General features: G+C 42.7%; 1 protein-coding gene across 2 annotated transcripts in view; it reads left to right on the plus strand.

Moving 5' to 3' along the window:
* The first annotated feature begins 5055 nt into the window (after positions 1-5055).
* Positions 5056-17081, plus strand: part of DCTN4 (dynactin subunit 4) — a 35311-nt gene continuing 23285 nt past the window's right edge. For both annotated transcript variants that reach the window (XM_063447874.1, XM_063447875.1), the window contains exons 1-3: positions 5056-5222; positions 10019-10089; positions 14950-15128. In XM_063447874.1, the coding sequence (XP_063303944.1) occupies positions 5088-5222; positions 10019-10089; positions 14950-15128 (385 nt within the window). In that variant the 5' untranslated portion in view covers positions 5056-5087. The remainder of the gene's footprint in view (positions 5223-10018; positions 10090-14949; positions 15129-17081) is intronic.

The following is a 17081-nucleotide window of genomic DNA, read 5'->3' on the forward strand; positions in this document are numbered from 1 at the left end:
GTTTATTTCAAAGGACACTATATTATGATCACATACTTGAATTTTGGTCAAAAGATCAATGTTGTTTGTTAGAACTAGGTCCAGACAAGTGTCATTTCTAGTTGGTGCTTGTACAAGTTGTGACATGAAGGTGTCATTTAACAAGTTTAAAAACCTAATTCCCTTTGCTGAACCAACTAGTCCCTCTGTCCCAATTTTTGTCCGGGTAATGAAAATCTCCAATAATTTAAGTGTTACCCAGATTTGCAAATGTCTCAATTTGCTCAAACAGCTGTTGGCCCCTCTCTTAACATAGTGCTTATGGTTGTGACCATAAAGTTCTATTTTGGTCTCATCACTAAAAATTACAGTGTGTCAGGAGCTATGTGATGTCTCAAGGTGTTGTTGGGCATATTGTAATTGGACTTTTTTGTGGCATTGGCGAAGTAAAGGCTTTTTTCTGGCAACTGGACCATGCAGCTCATTTTTGTTCAAGTATGTCGTATTGTGCTTCTTGAAACAACCACACCATCTTTTTCCAGAGCGGCCTGGATTTCTCCTGATGTTACCTGTGGGTTTTTCTTTGTATCCTGAACAATTCTTCTGGCAGTTGTGGCTGAAATCTTTTTTGGTCTACCTGACCTTGGCTTAGTATCAAGAGATCCCAAAATTCCCCACTTCTTAATAAGTGATTAAACAGTACTTACTTGCATTTTTAAGGCTTTCGGTATCTTTTTATATCCTTTTCCATCTTTATAAAGTTTCATTACCTTGTTACGCAGGTCTTTTGACAGTTCTTTTCTGCTCCCCATGGCTCAGTATCTAGCCTTCTCAGTGCATCCATGTGACAGCTAACAAACTCATTGACTATTTATACACAGACATAAATTGCAATTTAACCCTTTAAGGACCAAACTTCTGGAATAAAAGGGAATCATGACATGTCATACAGGTCATGTGTCCTTAAGGGGTTAAAAAGCCACAGGTGTGGGAAATTAACCTTGAATTACCATTTTAACATGTGTGTGTCACCGTGTGTGTCTATAACAAGGTCAAACATTCAAGGTTATGTAAACTTTTGATCAGGGCAATTTGGGTGATTTCAGTTATCATTATGATTTAAAAAGGAGCCAAGCAACTATGTGATAATAAATGGCTTCATATGATCACTATCCTTCAGTAAAATAAAACATTTTGCAAGATCGGTCAATGCCAAAATCAGTGCCAAACTTTAACAATTTCTGCCAGGGTATGCAAACTTTTGAGCACAACTGTAAAATCTGTCAACAACATTGCTACTACAATATTAAAGGGACACTATAGTATTTAACCCCTTAAGGACCAAACTTCTGGAATAAAAGGGAATCATGACATGTCACACATGTCATGTGTCCTTAAGGGGTTAAAACAACGTTAGCTTAATGAAGCTGTTTTGATGTATAGATCATGCCCCTGAAGTCTCACCGCTCAATTCTCCACCATTTAGGAGTTAAATCACTTTTGTTTCTGTTTATGCAGCCCTAGCCACACCTCCACTGACTGTAACTCACATAGCCTGCATGAAAAGAAATGGTTTCACATTCAATCAGATGTAACTTACTTTAAAAGTTTTTATTTCCTGCTCTGTAAATTGAACTTTAATTAAATACAGGATGCTCCTGCAGGGTCTAGAAAGCTATTAACAGAGCAGGAGATAAGAAAGTCTAAATTAAACAGTATTTTCAAAAGTGTAAACATTAAATGACTCTTTGCAGGAAGTGTTGGAAGGCTATGTAAGTCACATGCAGGAAGGTTTGACTAGGGCTGCATAGACAAAGTGATTTAACTCCTAAATGGCAGAGAACTGAGCACTGAGACTTCAGTGGCATGATCTACACAACAAAACTGCTTCATTAAGCTAAAGTTGTTTTGGTGACTAGAGTGTCCCTTTAAATTCACCTATATGTTTTATATATATGTATATATACATACACACTTGATTATAAAACACCAAAGTTAAGGTTTCCTTCTGCTGACCTTCATGTAAATCCTGTTTGTGCAAGCATCTCTGCACAATGGAATGGCGCACACTACATCAGTACCAGCTACATCTTCCTGCAGGATATCTCGCCTGATCCTAATAACTGTTTTATTGTACACATAGATTCCCATGTTTGGATGATTTAGGAGATGATTTGGAGGTTTTGTTGTGCCTTACCAACCAGTTTGCATACAAGAGGCTCTATTTTAGATTTTTCTTGGACTCCCAGTGTGATGGTCCACCCAGGTCAGGATGACAACTGGCACAGGACTCCTAGCCAACACCTTCCTAAAAGGACTATAGTCACCTGTGCCTTTATCCTGCCAGACATTTGGGAGCTAAATCGGTCAACTAGCATGAGGCTCATTCAGAGCACTGGTGGAGCATTTCTCCAACACCACTTATGTAGTCGCTAGTTGCTCCGATGAGGTGAGACACACCTTTCATATTAACATGCTGAAGGCATTCAAGGAGCAGAAAAAAAGCAGTAGCCACTATGTGTGCCAATGCCTCATAAGCATCTACATGACTTCTTGGGAGAGGAGGGTCAGGCAAGAGCTATAGAAAGAGAGCATCTATAGGAAGGTGTAGGAACGTGGGAACAAGCTCAGGTTAGGCAGCTGGTGAAGACTAAGTGGACCACCTTCTCCAGCAAACTAGGTTATACTACCCTAGAAACCCATAAGTTAGAACAGTGGCATAATAAGGGGAGGGGAAGCAGGGGTTGCAGTCTGCCCTGGGTGCCACCAGGTAAGTGGGGTGTAAATGATCAGAGCCAGGGATGTGTGAGCTTTGCGAACAAAGCTCACATGTGCAAAGATCAGCAATTACTACAAAACTGGCCACACGGAAGAAAAGTAGAGGTGGAGCTAAAAAAAAGTCAGGGGCAGAGCCAGGTCAAACTTCTCCTAATGATTGCTCAGTCTAGACACCTCTGATCCGGTTGCTTTTTGGAAACGTACACTGCTTGGGGATAACCTGGTGGAAAATGTATAATTTCAGGGAGCCCTGGACTGGTGTCTGGTAGTTAATTACATTTTCTCGTTATGTCCCAGACACCAAGCCGGGTGGGGAATGTATTGTGTATTGGAGACAGGTGTATGTAAATAAAATGTGTTCATGTTAAAATTATGCAAAGATGGTATAATGTTCCAAATAAACTAGCAAAGATTTTTTCATCAAACTGCCCATTTGGTTGGAGATGCTTTGAAAAAGAAGACTCCATGATACATATTGGGTAAAGTTGTCCTAGGACATTCAGATTCCTGAATTCAGTCTATATTACTGTAAAAGTTTTATCAGATGTTAAATAAAAAAAAATTAAAAATGTCCTTGTGCATTTAAACTAGGATAGCTTGAAAATCAGAGATTTTGATTAATCATAATCACTGCCTTATGCCGGCCAAGATTTTTATTGCGAGGTATTGGAAACAACTACTAATTACTAAATGCTTCAAAAGAACAATTTAAAAATCAATTATTATTTCAGTTGGAGAGAGAAATGAGCATCAATCTTAATAATAGTAACTTTAAAACTCTGACTATGTACACTAACTTTGTAAACAAGAGTGATATGTTACCCTCCTTATTCCACATTCCAGATAAATATTATCTGCTTGTTGCTTCTTCTATATATATATGCAGATTGGTTCCACAAATATGATGGCTTGTCTTGGTTTGTCACATTTGCCTAGTTATTGATTATTGGTATGTATGTTTTTATATGTTTATTATGTATTTTGTATGTTATATGTCATGCTTTTCCAATAAAAAATATCAAGAAGAAAAAAAAAGAAAGGAAGAAAAGGAAGGGGCAAGAAAGAGAAAAAAAAACATTTACGAAAGCAAACTTCTTTATTTTCAACTTATGTAGATTTAGGATACTCTTGTCTTCAATCAATGTTTTTTTGTTGATATGGAGAGATGCAGGTTGATGAATCACTGTGGTAAGTCTGTGGTTTCACTTCTTGCATTTTGGATTGAGAATTAGTTGTGCGTTGGAAAACGCCTTTTAGACAAACTATTCCGGAAAGTGTGGTCATCCAAAGTGTGAACCTATATTTAGATTGTGTTTCCTTTTCATACTTTTTATCTTGTAAAAACCATTTATTTTTAAATGTGAGATCATAAGAAAAGTATTTTTATGCTACACGATTTTATCTCTCTCAAGACAGACCACGTTTGACATTTATCCACTAAACCAGGAATTGTTTATCCTTGTTGTCAGACTTTTTGGTTGTTTAGTTCAGTGGAGCTAAACTCAAGAGACAGCAATTGGGCACCTGCCTTGCAATGACTAACCACTGAGCTGCATTGGGAAGTCTAGTTAGAGAAGGGCTTGTAAAGGGAGCAGACAAGAGAAATGCCGGTTTTGCAAGTGGTTTTAAATATCACTTCAATGAGAAATGCATAAATGGATGCAAGTTTTTATTGGGGGCATATTAAGTAAACTAATTTTTTTTTTAAACATTTGTGTTATTTGGGCAGTGGACTGTTCCTTTAACTGTTTGTTTCAGTTAAATTCAGTAAATAAATATAAGTGCAGCACAATGATAAGTGTGATTGAATAACGTTATTGAGCTCTGTTGGAAATGTTAAACAGTTTATCAACAAAGTATGAAGCAGCATAACACACCCACAATCTAACACTCCATTCCAAGCAAGAATGACCCTCTTGAAAAGTAATAAAAGTACCCAGCACAGAGTACCATTATCATTATATCTCTAGTTATTAGCACTCGATGCCCTTACAATGCTATCATAGGAGCCGCTTAGAGCACAAGTTACCATTATGTCTCTAGTTATTAGCACTCGCTGCCCTTACAATGCTATCATAGGAGCCGCTTAGAGCACAAGTTACCATTATCATTGTCTCTAGTTATTAGCACTCGCTGCCCTTACAATGCTATCATAGGAGCCGTTTAGAGCACAAGTTACCATTATCATTATGTCTCTAGTTATTAGCACTCGCTGCTCTCAGAATGCGAGTGTAGGCGCCGCATAGACACGTGACCAGCATCCTTTACGTAACCTAAATCAACGGCCCACCCAGGTCATGTGACTGGGAAGGAGGCGGTTCTATAGGAAAATGGCGTCGCTGCTTCAGCTGGAGCGGGTCCTGTATTTAGTTCACGGCGAGAAAGATATCCGGGCTCCGCTATCCCAGCTCTATTTCTGCCGCTACTGCAGCGAACTGCGCTCCCTGGAATGTGTGTCGCACGAGGTAAATCTAGCGCTGGAAGCCGTGCAGCCAGGGTTATACCGGTACATTGACAGGAATGCTATCCTACCGGCCAATCAAATGACAGGAAGCGCATCTATCTCTGCGCTGATTGGCTGATCCCATATGCTAATCATCAGCGCCCGACTGGTACCTAATGCCTGTGGCTGGATGGAGAGGCGGGACTCGTGCTGATTGGCTGATAGCCCTGTCCGTCTTCCAGCTGGCTTGTAGGGTGGGTGCCCAAGGCCAGACATAAGTGAGCTGTCCAGGGCCGCCACCAAAAATGTTGGGGCCCCGGACAAAGCACAAAGTCTGGCCCCCCCGCCCGGCCTCCCCCCCACCCCCCCCAAATGAATGCAGTGTGTGTTAGTGTAATTAATGCAGTATGTGTGTCAGTGCAATGAATGCAGTGTGTGTGTCAGTGCAATGAATGCAGTGTGTGTGTCAGTGCAATGAATGCAGTGTGTGTGTCAGTGCAATGAATGCAGAGTGTGTGTGTCAGTGCAGTGAATGCAGAGTGTGTGTGTCAGTGCAGTGAATGCAGAGTGTGTGTGTCAGTGCAGTGAATGCAGAGTGTGTGTGTGTCAGTGCAGTGAATGCCGAGTGTGTGTGTCAGTGCAGTGAATGCCGAGTGTGTGTGTCAGTGCAGTGAATGCCGAGTGTGTGTGTCAGTGCAGTGAATGCCGAGTGTGTGTCAGTGCAGTGAATGCAGAGTGTGTGTGTGTGTCAGTGCAGTGAATGCAGAGTGTGTGTGTGTGTCAGTGCAGTGAATGCAGAGTGTGTGTGTGTGTCAGTGCAGTGGATGCAGAGTGTGTGTGTGTGTCAGTGCAGTGGATGCAGAGTGTGTGTGTGTGTGTCAGTGCAGTGGATGCAGAGTGTGTGCGTGTGTCAGTGCAGTGGATGCAGAGTGTGTGCGTGTGTCAGTGCAGTGGATGCAGAGTGTGTGCGTGTGTCAGTGCAGTGGATGCAGAGTGTGTGTGTGTGTGTTTACTAGTGTATGCATGTAAATGTAATAAAAGTTATTCCCCCCCTCCCTGTTTCTTACCTGGTTCAGGGAGGGGGGAAGATTCTTTAATCCCGGGTGGTCCGGTCCGGTGCCATTGTGGGCCCCCCGGCTCCCTATACTTGCAGAGGGGGCCCAGCGGACTGCAGCTGTACTATACAGCATTTCCCTCCCTCCCTCTCTCTCACTCCCACGAGATGTGGTGTGCGCGCCGCGCAGAGCGTTGCCATGGGAACGCTCTAACGGCCGCACGTCTCGCGGGAGTTAGAGAGAGAGAGGGAAATGCTGTATAGTACAGCTGCAGTCCGCTGGGCCCCCTCTGCAAGTATAGGGAGCCAGGGGGGGCCCGCGGCTGCACCTATATATAGCGATCATTGCTATATATAGGTGCAGAAAGTAATTGTGCAGCCCTGGACTGCCAAAGCAGTCCGGGGCCCCCAGGACCGCCGGGCCCGTGACAACCGTCACGGTTGTCACCCCCTGATGACGGCCCTGGAGCTGTCACCGCAGTGATATTAATAGAGGCCGGGAGTCAGTGCTTAGGCCTCAGTGCACTCCGAGCACAGCGGCAATCTGCCTGTTAATACAATGAAAAGGCACGGCCCTGCTAGTTATACAGAGCTAGCTGTGCTGTCATCAATTCAGACCTGCCTGGCTGCACAGTGCGGCTGATACTCTTCATGGAGAATGTAGTGCTGGCAATGTCTTGGGTGGCAGAGTTAGCCATCACTGTAAGAGACACATACCTCTCAAGTGTCTCTGTTTAGGAGAGACAGTACTTTATTTTGGGCTCAAATCTCTCTGTCCCTCTCTCCCAGGAGCTCCATATTGTCAGTGTATAACAGCTCCACGGCAATAATACAGCAATGTGTCTATAAATGGACATTGCAGCTCATTGAAATGATCTGGGTGCAGTGTCCCTGTCCCACTTATTCCTGCAATGTAAAAACGTTGCAGTTTCAGAGAATCTGCAATGTTTACATTGCAGCACTAAGACCGCCACTATAAGCGCTTCCAGGAGTTTACCGGACTCTGGGTCCCTAAATGACGCCGGATGTCTTCACACTCTTGAGTACATCCAGTGTCCGTGAAATCCCCATAAGAAAGCATTGAGTCAAAACGTTCCTTAAGGAAATGCCTAATGCCCTCGACACGCATGTATAAGGTCCCCCTATCAGATGACATTGGGGAATTGGGTGAGTAAATGTTTTTAATTTTAAACCTTAAGGTCCCATGGGAGGGGGGTGTGCGCGAGGTAGGTGGGGACCAGTGGGCCCTGTAGTGTTAGGAATACACCTTGTATTCATAACACTATAGAATCCAAGCCCTTAAAGACCAAACTTCTGGAATAAAAGGTAATCATGACATGTCACACATGTCATGTGTCCTTAAGGGGTTAAGCTACAACAAATGTGTTTAGAAACCAGACTGTTGAAATAAGATACGTCATTTTTATAAATAATTAGTAAGCCACTTAAAATTTATCACAACAGTCCCACCTCTGAACACACCCCTAAAATTAAAGTATCCCTCTTTGTCTGTTTTTGGAGAGTCACAGCAAGGAGAGTTATTGCGAGGGCTTCATATACAAAGTAATTTAATGGGACTCTCCAAGCAGTGGCGGAACTAATGTAGATGGGGCCTTGGTGCAAGAAATATTTTTGGACTCCCCACTAGTGCAAGGGTGGCCAAAAGATAGATCCCCATCTGTCATGCAACTCCCATGTTGCTATGTCAGCTGGGGATATAGCATTTGCCTATCTTTGCAGGGCTGTCATTGTGAACTGTGTTTGCGCATTTGTTTGGAGTATGGGTGTATTTGTATATACCGTTGCCATTGGAATACAATAATTCTATGTAGTGTTAGATTTTAAATGCAGTGTTTTTTTTGTGTGTAGTATAGGTGTTTGAAGGGGTGTTTTCATATAATTTTGGCATTTTTACGCCTCAAGGATGGTGGGGAATTCTATACTGTTCTACACAAATTGGGCTTAAAAGCCTGTAGCATGGAATGGTCTGCAGATTTGATGTGATTAGGGTTAAATACCTGCTCACACCAGGGAGACCCAAGTATTAGTGGATACATCCCCTTGTCTGCTGGGGCCTTTTTTTTTTTTTTGTAACCCCAGACTTTAGATGAGTTGTTTTCAGCGCTTATTTTATTTTGCAGCATAGATTTGTTTATTCTGTTATGTATACTTTGGATTTTTTTTTTTTTTAATTGTTTTTGACATTTATTTTTCTTTCTTTGCATTAATTATCACTTGAATATATTTTTAAATAAACGTTCAGTTTTAAGACTGTCAAGCTATTGATGAACTAATCGATTTGTCAGACAGATATGAACAAATTTGTCCCTACATCCATATATTGACAGGCACTTGATTTGTTCAGGGACACTATAGTCACAAGAACAACTACAGCTTGTTGTATTTGTTTTGGTGAGTATAATTATTCCCTTCAGGCTTATTGCAGTTAACACTGTCTTTTCAGAGAAAATACAGTGTTTACTTTACAGTCTAGGCCCGTGGGTAGGCAACCTTTTAGTAGTACTGTGCCAAAACAAGATCTTTAATTCCCCTGGTATGCACATCATATTTTTTAAATTGAGGTTTGTTACCTATGAATGTGTGTTGTGTATGGGGGCTGCTTGTGGAATTATGTGTGGATGATATGTCACATAGTGTGTTTGGTGAGTGTATGGGGCTGCTTGTGGTATTGAGGCTGCTTTTGGGTTTGTTTGCGTGTATTAATGTCAGTGGTTTTGTGTGATCTGTATGTGTGTTTGTGATGTTTGCATTATTTATATGAGGGGAAGGCTTATTCTGCAGCCTTGTGTATATCAGTGGGTGGCTTCCTTGGGGTCCAGTGGGGACCGGACGGGCCAGGTACAGCTCAAGAGCAGGAACTGCGAAAGCTGCTGTTGGCTGCTCTGCACCAGTATGGATTCCCGTTCACAAGTGCTGGGTGTCTAAGTGCTGCAACGCGTAAATTAAGGATTGTTCCTCACCACCTTTTTGCACTAGCACATATCTGACGTTTCACTGGGACTTCTGATTGGCTCTAGCAGCCTCAAGTGTCATGCAAAGGCACCTGGAGTGCCATGGTAGGCACACGTGCCGTAGGTTGCTGACCCCTGGTTTAGGCATACTCCGACTGGCCAATCCTCAGATGGCTACTAGAGGTGCTTCCTGACATTCTGTGTCTCCACCCTCTGCGTGGAGACACAACTTTCCTCATAGAGATGCATTGATTCAGTGCATCTCTATGAGGAGATGCTGATTGGCCAGGGCTGTTTGGCTTGTGCTGGATCTGCCCATGATATGCCTCCTTGACAAGCTCAGCCAATTAAATGCTTTTCTATGGGAAAGCATTGTGATTGGCTTTGAACAATACTTCTAATGGTGTCAGCCAAAGAAGCTGATCAGGGGCAGAGCCAGCAGCAGCAGACTGGAATAAAAGTAAGATGTTACTACATTTGGGGAGGGGGGGATACATAGTGTTTTTACTATACACCAACATGTATTCCTGACCCTATAGTGTTCCTTTAAAGTGGATTTCAAATTCAAGGCCAAAGTAGCTGAAATTGAAGGAGAGCTGACTTACAGAATCTTTTGAGTTCAGTTATTGTGCTCTTAAATTTGAAATTTACTTTGAATATCACTTTAACAAATAACCTTGATTCTTTTCCTTTCGGGTCAATAGTTTACAGATTGGGTAGAAATGGGATTGATATTTATAAATAGTATGTGACACATGACAAACGTGTTTTCACCTGTATTTTCATCTGCAGGTGGACTCACACTATTGCCCCAGCTGCTTGGAGAATATGCCATCGGCTGAGGCCAAACTTAAAAAAAACAGGTTTGTTCTCACTTGTTTGTCTCTGCATGCTTCATGAATAATGGCTACTAACTTCTTCTGAAAGTGGTTCCATCTGGCATTCTTTCAATGTTGATTTAATTCATTATAATTCATTGGTTGTATAAACATACTTATTTGTCAAATGGCACATATTATTAGCCTACTAAACACTTAGTTGGACTAAGAGAAACGTTTCTCTCAGTGCAGCATATCTTGGATCCTACATGTACTATGAAGGCACTGCCAAGAAGTGCCAAAGCTGTGTGAGAAACCTCTTAGTTCAACATTACACGAGTCTAGGCTTACTCCATCTGTTACTGCTCTAATTACCAATGCATGACTGAGAGCACCAGTATGTCATGTGTTTTGAAAATAGAGCGGTGATAGTACCTGTATCCCAAGAAGTAAAACAATCTGTGGGTCTTTTTTTGTTTGTTTTTTTTTTTTGTTTTTTTTTTGTAGGGGTTGTGGAAATATACTATTGTCATCTCAATGCAATAAGAAACGAAAGGGTTGCATTAGGGCAGAAAGTGTTTAGGTTCTTGGCAATATTGTTTGTTTCTGTATGTTTAATTAAAGGGTTATTCCAAGCATCCTGACCCCTTTAGTCATTTGAAGTGGCCAGGGTGCATGGAATCTGTATGTGCAGCATTTCACTATGAAACATTAATAGACATACAAAGTTTAAAGGGACATTATAGGCACCCAGACCACTTCAGCTAATTGAATGGTCTGGGTGCAGTGCCCCTGTCAGTTTAACCATGCAATGGTAATTATTGCATTTATTGAGAAACTGCAATGATTACCTTGGCGGGTTAACTTCACCTCTAGTGACTGTCTACCAGACAGCCACAAAAGGCGATTCAGAGTCGTTAGGTGTCTTTTGGTTGCCTGACGCTGAACGTCCTCACACTATGCATTTGCTAAAACCCCATAGGAACGCATTAAATCGATCTTTTCCTTTGGGATTGTCTCAACGTGAACGTGCCGCTCGCCGCTGATGTGCATTAGGTCTCCGACGTCGGAGGAGTAGGAGCAATGGCGGAGCCTGTGTTTAACTCTTTGTGCGCTGCAAAATATAGGAGAATACCCTTAATCTCTGTCAAACTTCAAAGTATATTATCAGAGGATAATATCCTACAGCAAATTATATTCTATTTCAATGACAATATATTAGGGATCGACCGATTATCGGTTTTACCGATATAATCGGCCGATATTCGGTATTTTCGGCAATATCGGTATCGGCCAATATAGCTACCGATATTGCCGATAATACCTCCTAGGACCGCCAGGCTCATTACAAGCCCGGCGGTCCTGGGGGGGGCGGCAGCAAACGCTGACTTACCCTCCCAGCAGCTCCTGCAGCTCCATGTCTAAATCTCGCGAGACCCGCGGCTGCAGAGCGTTGCCACGGGTTACCATGGCAACGCTCCGCGCGGCACTAAGGGCCGTGAGATTTACACTGGGGAGCTGGAGGAGCTGCTGGGAGGGTAAGTCAGCGTTTGCTGCCGCCCCCCCAGGACTTAACAAACCACCGGACCACCAGGGAATACTATATTCCCCCCCTCCCTGGTAAGAAGCAGGGAGGGGGGACTAAAAGAAACAAAAAAAAACACCATTTAAATATTAAAATAAAATAAAAATAATTAACATAAAAAAATCCCCCCCCCCCCCATTTTACACAAATTAAATCACTACACAAACACACACACTGCATTACAAACATACACACTACACAAACTGCATTACATACATACACACTACACAAACACATACATACACACTACACAAACACACACATACACACTACACAAACACACACACACACTGCATTACATACATACACACTACACAAACACACACACACACACTGCATTACATACATACACATGCACTGCATTACATACATACATACACTACACAAACACGCACTGCATTACATACACACACTACACAAACACACACTGCATTACATACACACACTACACAAACACACACACTGCATTATATACACACTGCATTCACTTTACCAACACTACACACACTGCATTCACTTTACCCACACTACACACACTGCATTCACTATACACACACTACACAAACACACTCTGCATTCACTATACACACACTACACAAACACACACTCTGCATTCCCTATACACACACTACACAGACACACACTCTGCATTCACTATACACAAACACACACTCTGCATTCACTATACACACTATACAAACACACACTCTGCATTCACTATACACAAACACACACTCTGCATTCACTATACACAAACACACACTCTGCATTCACTATACACACTATACAAACACACACTCTGCATTCACTATACACACTATACAAACACACACTCTGCATTCACTATACACACTATACAAACACACACTCTGCATTCACTATACACACTATACAAACACACACTCTGCATTCACTATACACACTATACAAACACACACTCTGCATTCACTATACACACTATACAAACACACACTCTGCATTCACTATACACACTATACAAACACACACTCTGCATTCACTATACACACTATACAAACACACACTCTGCATTCACTATACACACTATACAAACACACACTCTGCATTCACTATACACACTATACAAACACACACTCTGCATTCACTATACACACTATACAAACACACACTCTGCATTCACTATATATATATATATATATATATATATATATATACACACTACACAAACACTCACTGCATTCACTATACACACTACACAAATACACACTGCATCCACTACACACACAGCTCCCCTGTCTAAATACACTTCATCCACTACATGTGGCATGTATATTTTGTGCATTTACCGTTAGAAAGAGTTTATTCTTTCAAAATGGTAAATGTACAGAATATCGGCAAGTTATCGGCTATCTGCCTGAAAGTTCACAGCTTATCGGTATCGGCTCTAAAAAATCAATATCGGTCGATCCCTACAATATATATTGCATGAAAAAGAATAATCACATAGAACAGAACACACTATATATGTGAAACTGGATGAAACAGACTTAAATGCAAATAAAAGTCCAGTAATAAGTCTGTGTAGTTGATAAATCCAGGTGATCTCCCTGGATGCTGTTATTCCATGATATAGCTCCAATCCATTAAATATAAATGACAAAAAAACAGAAATTAGATGATAGAACCTATATAATTATAATACACTATATACCAACGAAAGGATTAGTGCTAAAATTTAATTTATTAAAATCATAACTTCTTAAAACATGAAAACTAACATGTAAAAGCTACAAAGACTCCTTCTGGTCTATATGATCTCTAAAACAGAGAGAGCATGAGAAGTGCCGACCTTGTGCGCTGCGTGTGGGAGGTTGGGCTCTAGTGAGGGGGCACTATAGGCTAGGATTATAATTTTGTACTCCTAGCCTCTAGTTTCCCTTTAACCCCATTGTTGCCGAAGGTGTAACTCCATCTCCATTAGCATCATTACGGTGTCATTAACCAGCCCTTAATAACAGTTTCGGTAATATCAACGTTTCTATGCACAGAATGTCATCAACTGACTGAGAGCGATCAGCTGACGCTCCCAGCCAGTGAGTGAGTGGCAGGATCAACATCCGACTTCTGCAGTCTCAGCCCATACTCCCACTACAGCCCTCTGGCAGCTAGGGGGAGTGATGTCACTGTAAGAGGTCGTATCAAAGATTTCTCACAGAAAAAGCTTTGGTTGGACCGTTATACCCGGCTCAGAGCACATGCATGCTCTGTCGCAATGAAGGGAGGGGAGGGTGGGAAAACAAATTACCGAATGGGATAAGAAAGGCATGAGGGCTGCAGACAAGGGAGGGGAGACGCAAGCATTCCCTTGCAGGTAGAGAAGTATTTTCCCAGCGTGCAGTTCGTGCCGATGACAGATAAAAAATATGCGCAGAATTGACATTTGGGGTGTAACATGGGGGTGTAATTACCCACTGGCACACAATTGCAAATAACTTTGGTTGTGTTCAAGCTGAAACACTGCACATCCAGGCTTCTGTCACCATGACCACTTCAAAATGCAGAAGTGGTCATGGTGGTTGAAGTAACCCTTTTTAAGCTTGAGGGTAGGAGGACCAGGATAGAAAAAGTCACTAACCAAAATTTCTTAAAACAGTATTTTTTTGGGGGGGGAGGGGGGAGGGGGACGCTATAGGTACTGTAACTGCTTAATCTCACTAAGCTGGTTATAGTGTCATGGGGACCCTGGTGCTGTCTTTGCATTTAACATTTAACCATTTTTAATATTTTAGTGCTAAACAAGAGTCTTCAACAGCACATCATCCCCTATGTACTGCTTTTGCTAATGAAGAAGCATTAGCCCAAGCAGCAATAGATGGCTGTGATTTTGCAGAGAGTGTTAGCTTTCCGCTTTAAGTCTATAACAGCGCTCATTGCTGGTATGAATCCTTCTGGCTAGAAGGAAGTTTGTAATCTCTGCCAAAGCCATACTTTCAGTGAAGGCCGGGCTGTGGGTGGCCAGGGCCCCTATTTGCTGTTCAGAAACGTTTCTAACACTGAATGGAGGAACAGTGCCAGGGGACTCCAGGCACTCTGCAACCAATTCAATGAGATTAAATGGTTCTAGTGTCTACAGTGTCCATTTAACCCCAGAAAGGAATGCCACCATTTGACATAATGCTAAGCTAACATTAGAAGCTCTTTTACATCTTATTATTAATAAAGGTCTGTAGTTGTTGACCGCTAGCAACATCGGTAACGCAGTTTAGGTAAAGCATGGTAGAATGGTGCAAGGATTTTGTTATAATGTCCTTAAATTATTTGCTACTTATGTTGTCTAACAGATGTGCCAACTGTTTTGACTGTCCCTGCTGCATGCATACCCTATCCACCCGGGCAACCAGCATCCCTGCACCTCTTCCGGATGACCCTGCAAAAACCACCATGAAGAAAGCTTATTACCTAGCTTGTGGCTTTTGCCGTTGGACCTCCAGAGATGTTGGTATGGCTGACAAGTCAGTTGGTATGTATTTTTGCATTGTATATTGTCCCATTTTTTTTTTATTTTTTTTTGCAGTGCATGTATGTATAACAAGCATGCAGGTGGTACCCCGACGGCATTCCACGTGTTTATTTCAGGACATTTATGACAGGGGTACATGTTAACAGTGCACAATTTTACGTATTTTTTATAGGTTGAAGATTATCATGTTGGAGCATATTTTCACACATATTATTCTAGTACAAGCATGTATATTGCAAACTCTTCAGTTGTTAAGCAGTTAGTTACTAGCGCTTCCCTGGGCCCAGATTGACTAGCAATGCCTCCCACCTCCCGAGATAAAGACACACATCAGTATTAGCTAGGTAAGTGCAGATCCCCATATTCCCGACTAGTAGCTGGTAGAAACGAGTTACTAAGCACCCCCTTTATGCTGGCAGTCTCTTATATTTAGGACAGGCGCTGGCGGTCCTTGGTGTGGTTAGAAATCAATGTTTTATGGTTATTTAGTGAGTAATGTGTAGGAGCTGATCTGCCATGCTGCCTTCCAGCTCGGCGGTCCGGCTCCGCCCCCGTATATTGTCCTTTTTGAGATGGGGAGGGTCTGTGTTAAGACAAAGGTGGATTGTATTAGCAAGATGATTATACTTTAAATTAAAGTAGCTCTGTCCCCTGTTTGGGGTCTATGCATATATTTTTTTTTTTTTTAAATTTGTATTTTATTGAATTTTATGCGCACGGGCAAATATTCACATCAGGGTATTAATGTTAGAAAAAAAAAAAAAAAAAACATTTGTCATAACAATATACAGTATATTGGGCTATGTATTGGGCTCTATCCTGGGCAGTATATCATGCAGTGTATTGGGCATGGGGCGTTCTAAGTTGGACAGTCTGTGTAGACCTCAGTGAGGCTTAGACCCAGTGGTGCTTCCCTCTGGCATATGCCTGTGGTGCTGGCAAGTCTGACCGTGTGTAGGGTGGGGATCGGGGTGGTGATAGGCAGTCAGAAATCAGGGCAGTCCCTGGGTTTTAGTCTCTGTTGGTGATTCGTGTGTACTCTGCTCTCTCGGCGTTCCGATGTGCTCAGTCTGCGAATTCCCGGGTAGTCATTCTTGGGGTGATTTCGCAGCTTGTCTTCCCCTGTTGCTCCCCTCTCTTCTCCTTTGCGGTTGTTCGTGCTCAACCTTGCCGGCGGGTGCTCTCCAGCCATACAGCAACCTAGTTTCTCTGGATCCTCATCCGAGGTAAGTGTGAGGGTTTGGCCTTCGTGTGGCACCATCAGGGTTCCATCAGCTCCCCAGCGGTACCTCACCGCGTTGTCTCTCAGTTTTTTTGCTATTGGGGCCAGTTTTCTTTTCTCTAGGAGTGCAGCAAAGGGGATGTCACTAAAGAACAGGATATTGGCTCCTTCAAATATCGCGCTCCCCATCTCTCTGGAGCGTGACATGATGGCCGCTCGTACGGCTGTGTCTCTGGTTACTATTATGGTGTCTCTGGGTGCAGCCTCTGGTGCCGTTGGGGCTTTCCTGACTCTAAAAGCCGCGGTAATTATTGTGGGGTCTGTTTGGCCCTGCAGGCCAATGGATGTAAGCAGCTTTTGGGTGTATGATAAGAGTGCGTCCCCTTTAACGGCCTCGGGTACCCCCCTCAAGCGTACATTGCGGCGTCTATGCCTGGCCTCTAGGGTCGCCACAGAGCGGTGTAGTCTTTGTACCTGCTGGGTCAAGCCGTCCAGGGTGTTTTCAGAGGCTAGTAGCCGGGTTTCCCGGGCATTGCCTGATTCCTCCACCACTTGGAGCTTGTTTTGTAGTGCCCCCATTTCCTGCTTTATGTCTCGGAGGTCCGACTTCCAAATTTGTCTCATCTCCAGGAGCATGTGTTTAATGTCCCCCTTGGTTGCTGGGGACGAGTCTTCGTCGGAGTTAGCTTCCCGGTACAGGTCTCCCCGCCTTGGGGAGTTAGGTGATGCTT

This window comes from Pelobates fuscus, chromosome 3 (assembly GCF_036172605.1).
Source record: "Pelobates fuscus isolate aPelFus1 chromosome 3, aPelFus1.pri, whole genome shotgun sequence".
In the NCBI taxonomy this organism is placed as follows: Eukaryota; Metazoa; Chordata; class Amphibia; order Anura; family Pelobatidae; genus Pelobates; species Pelobates fuscus.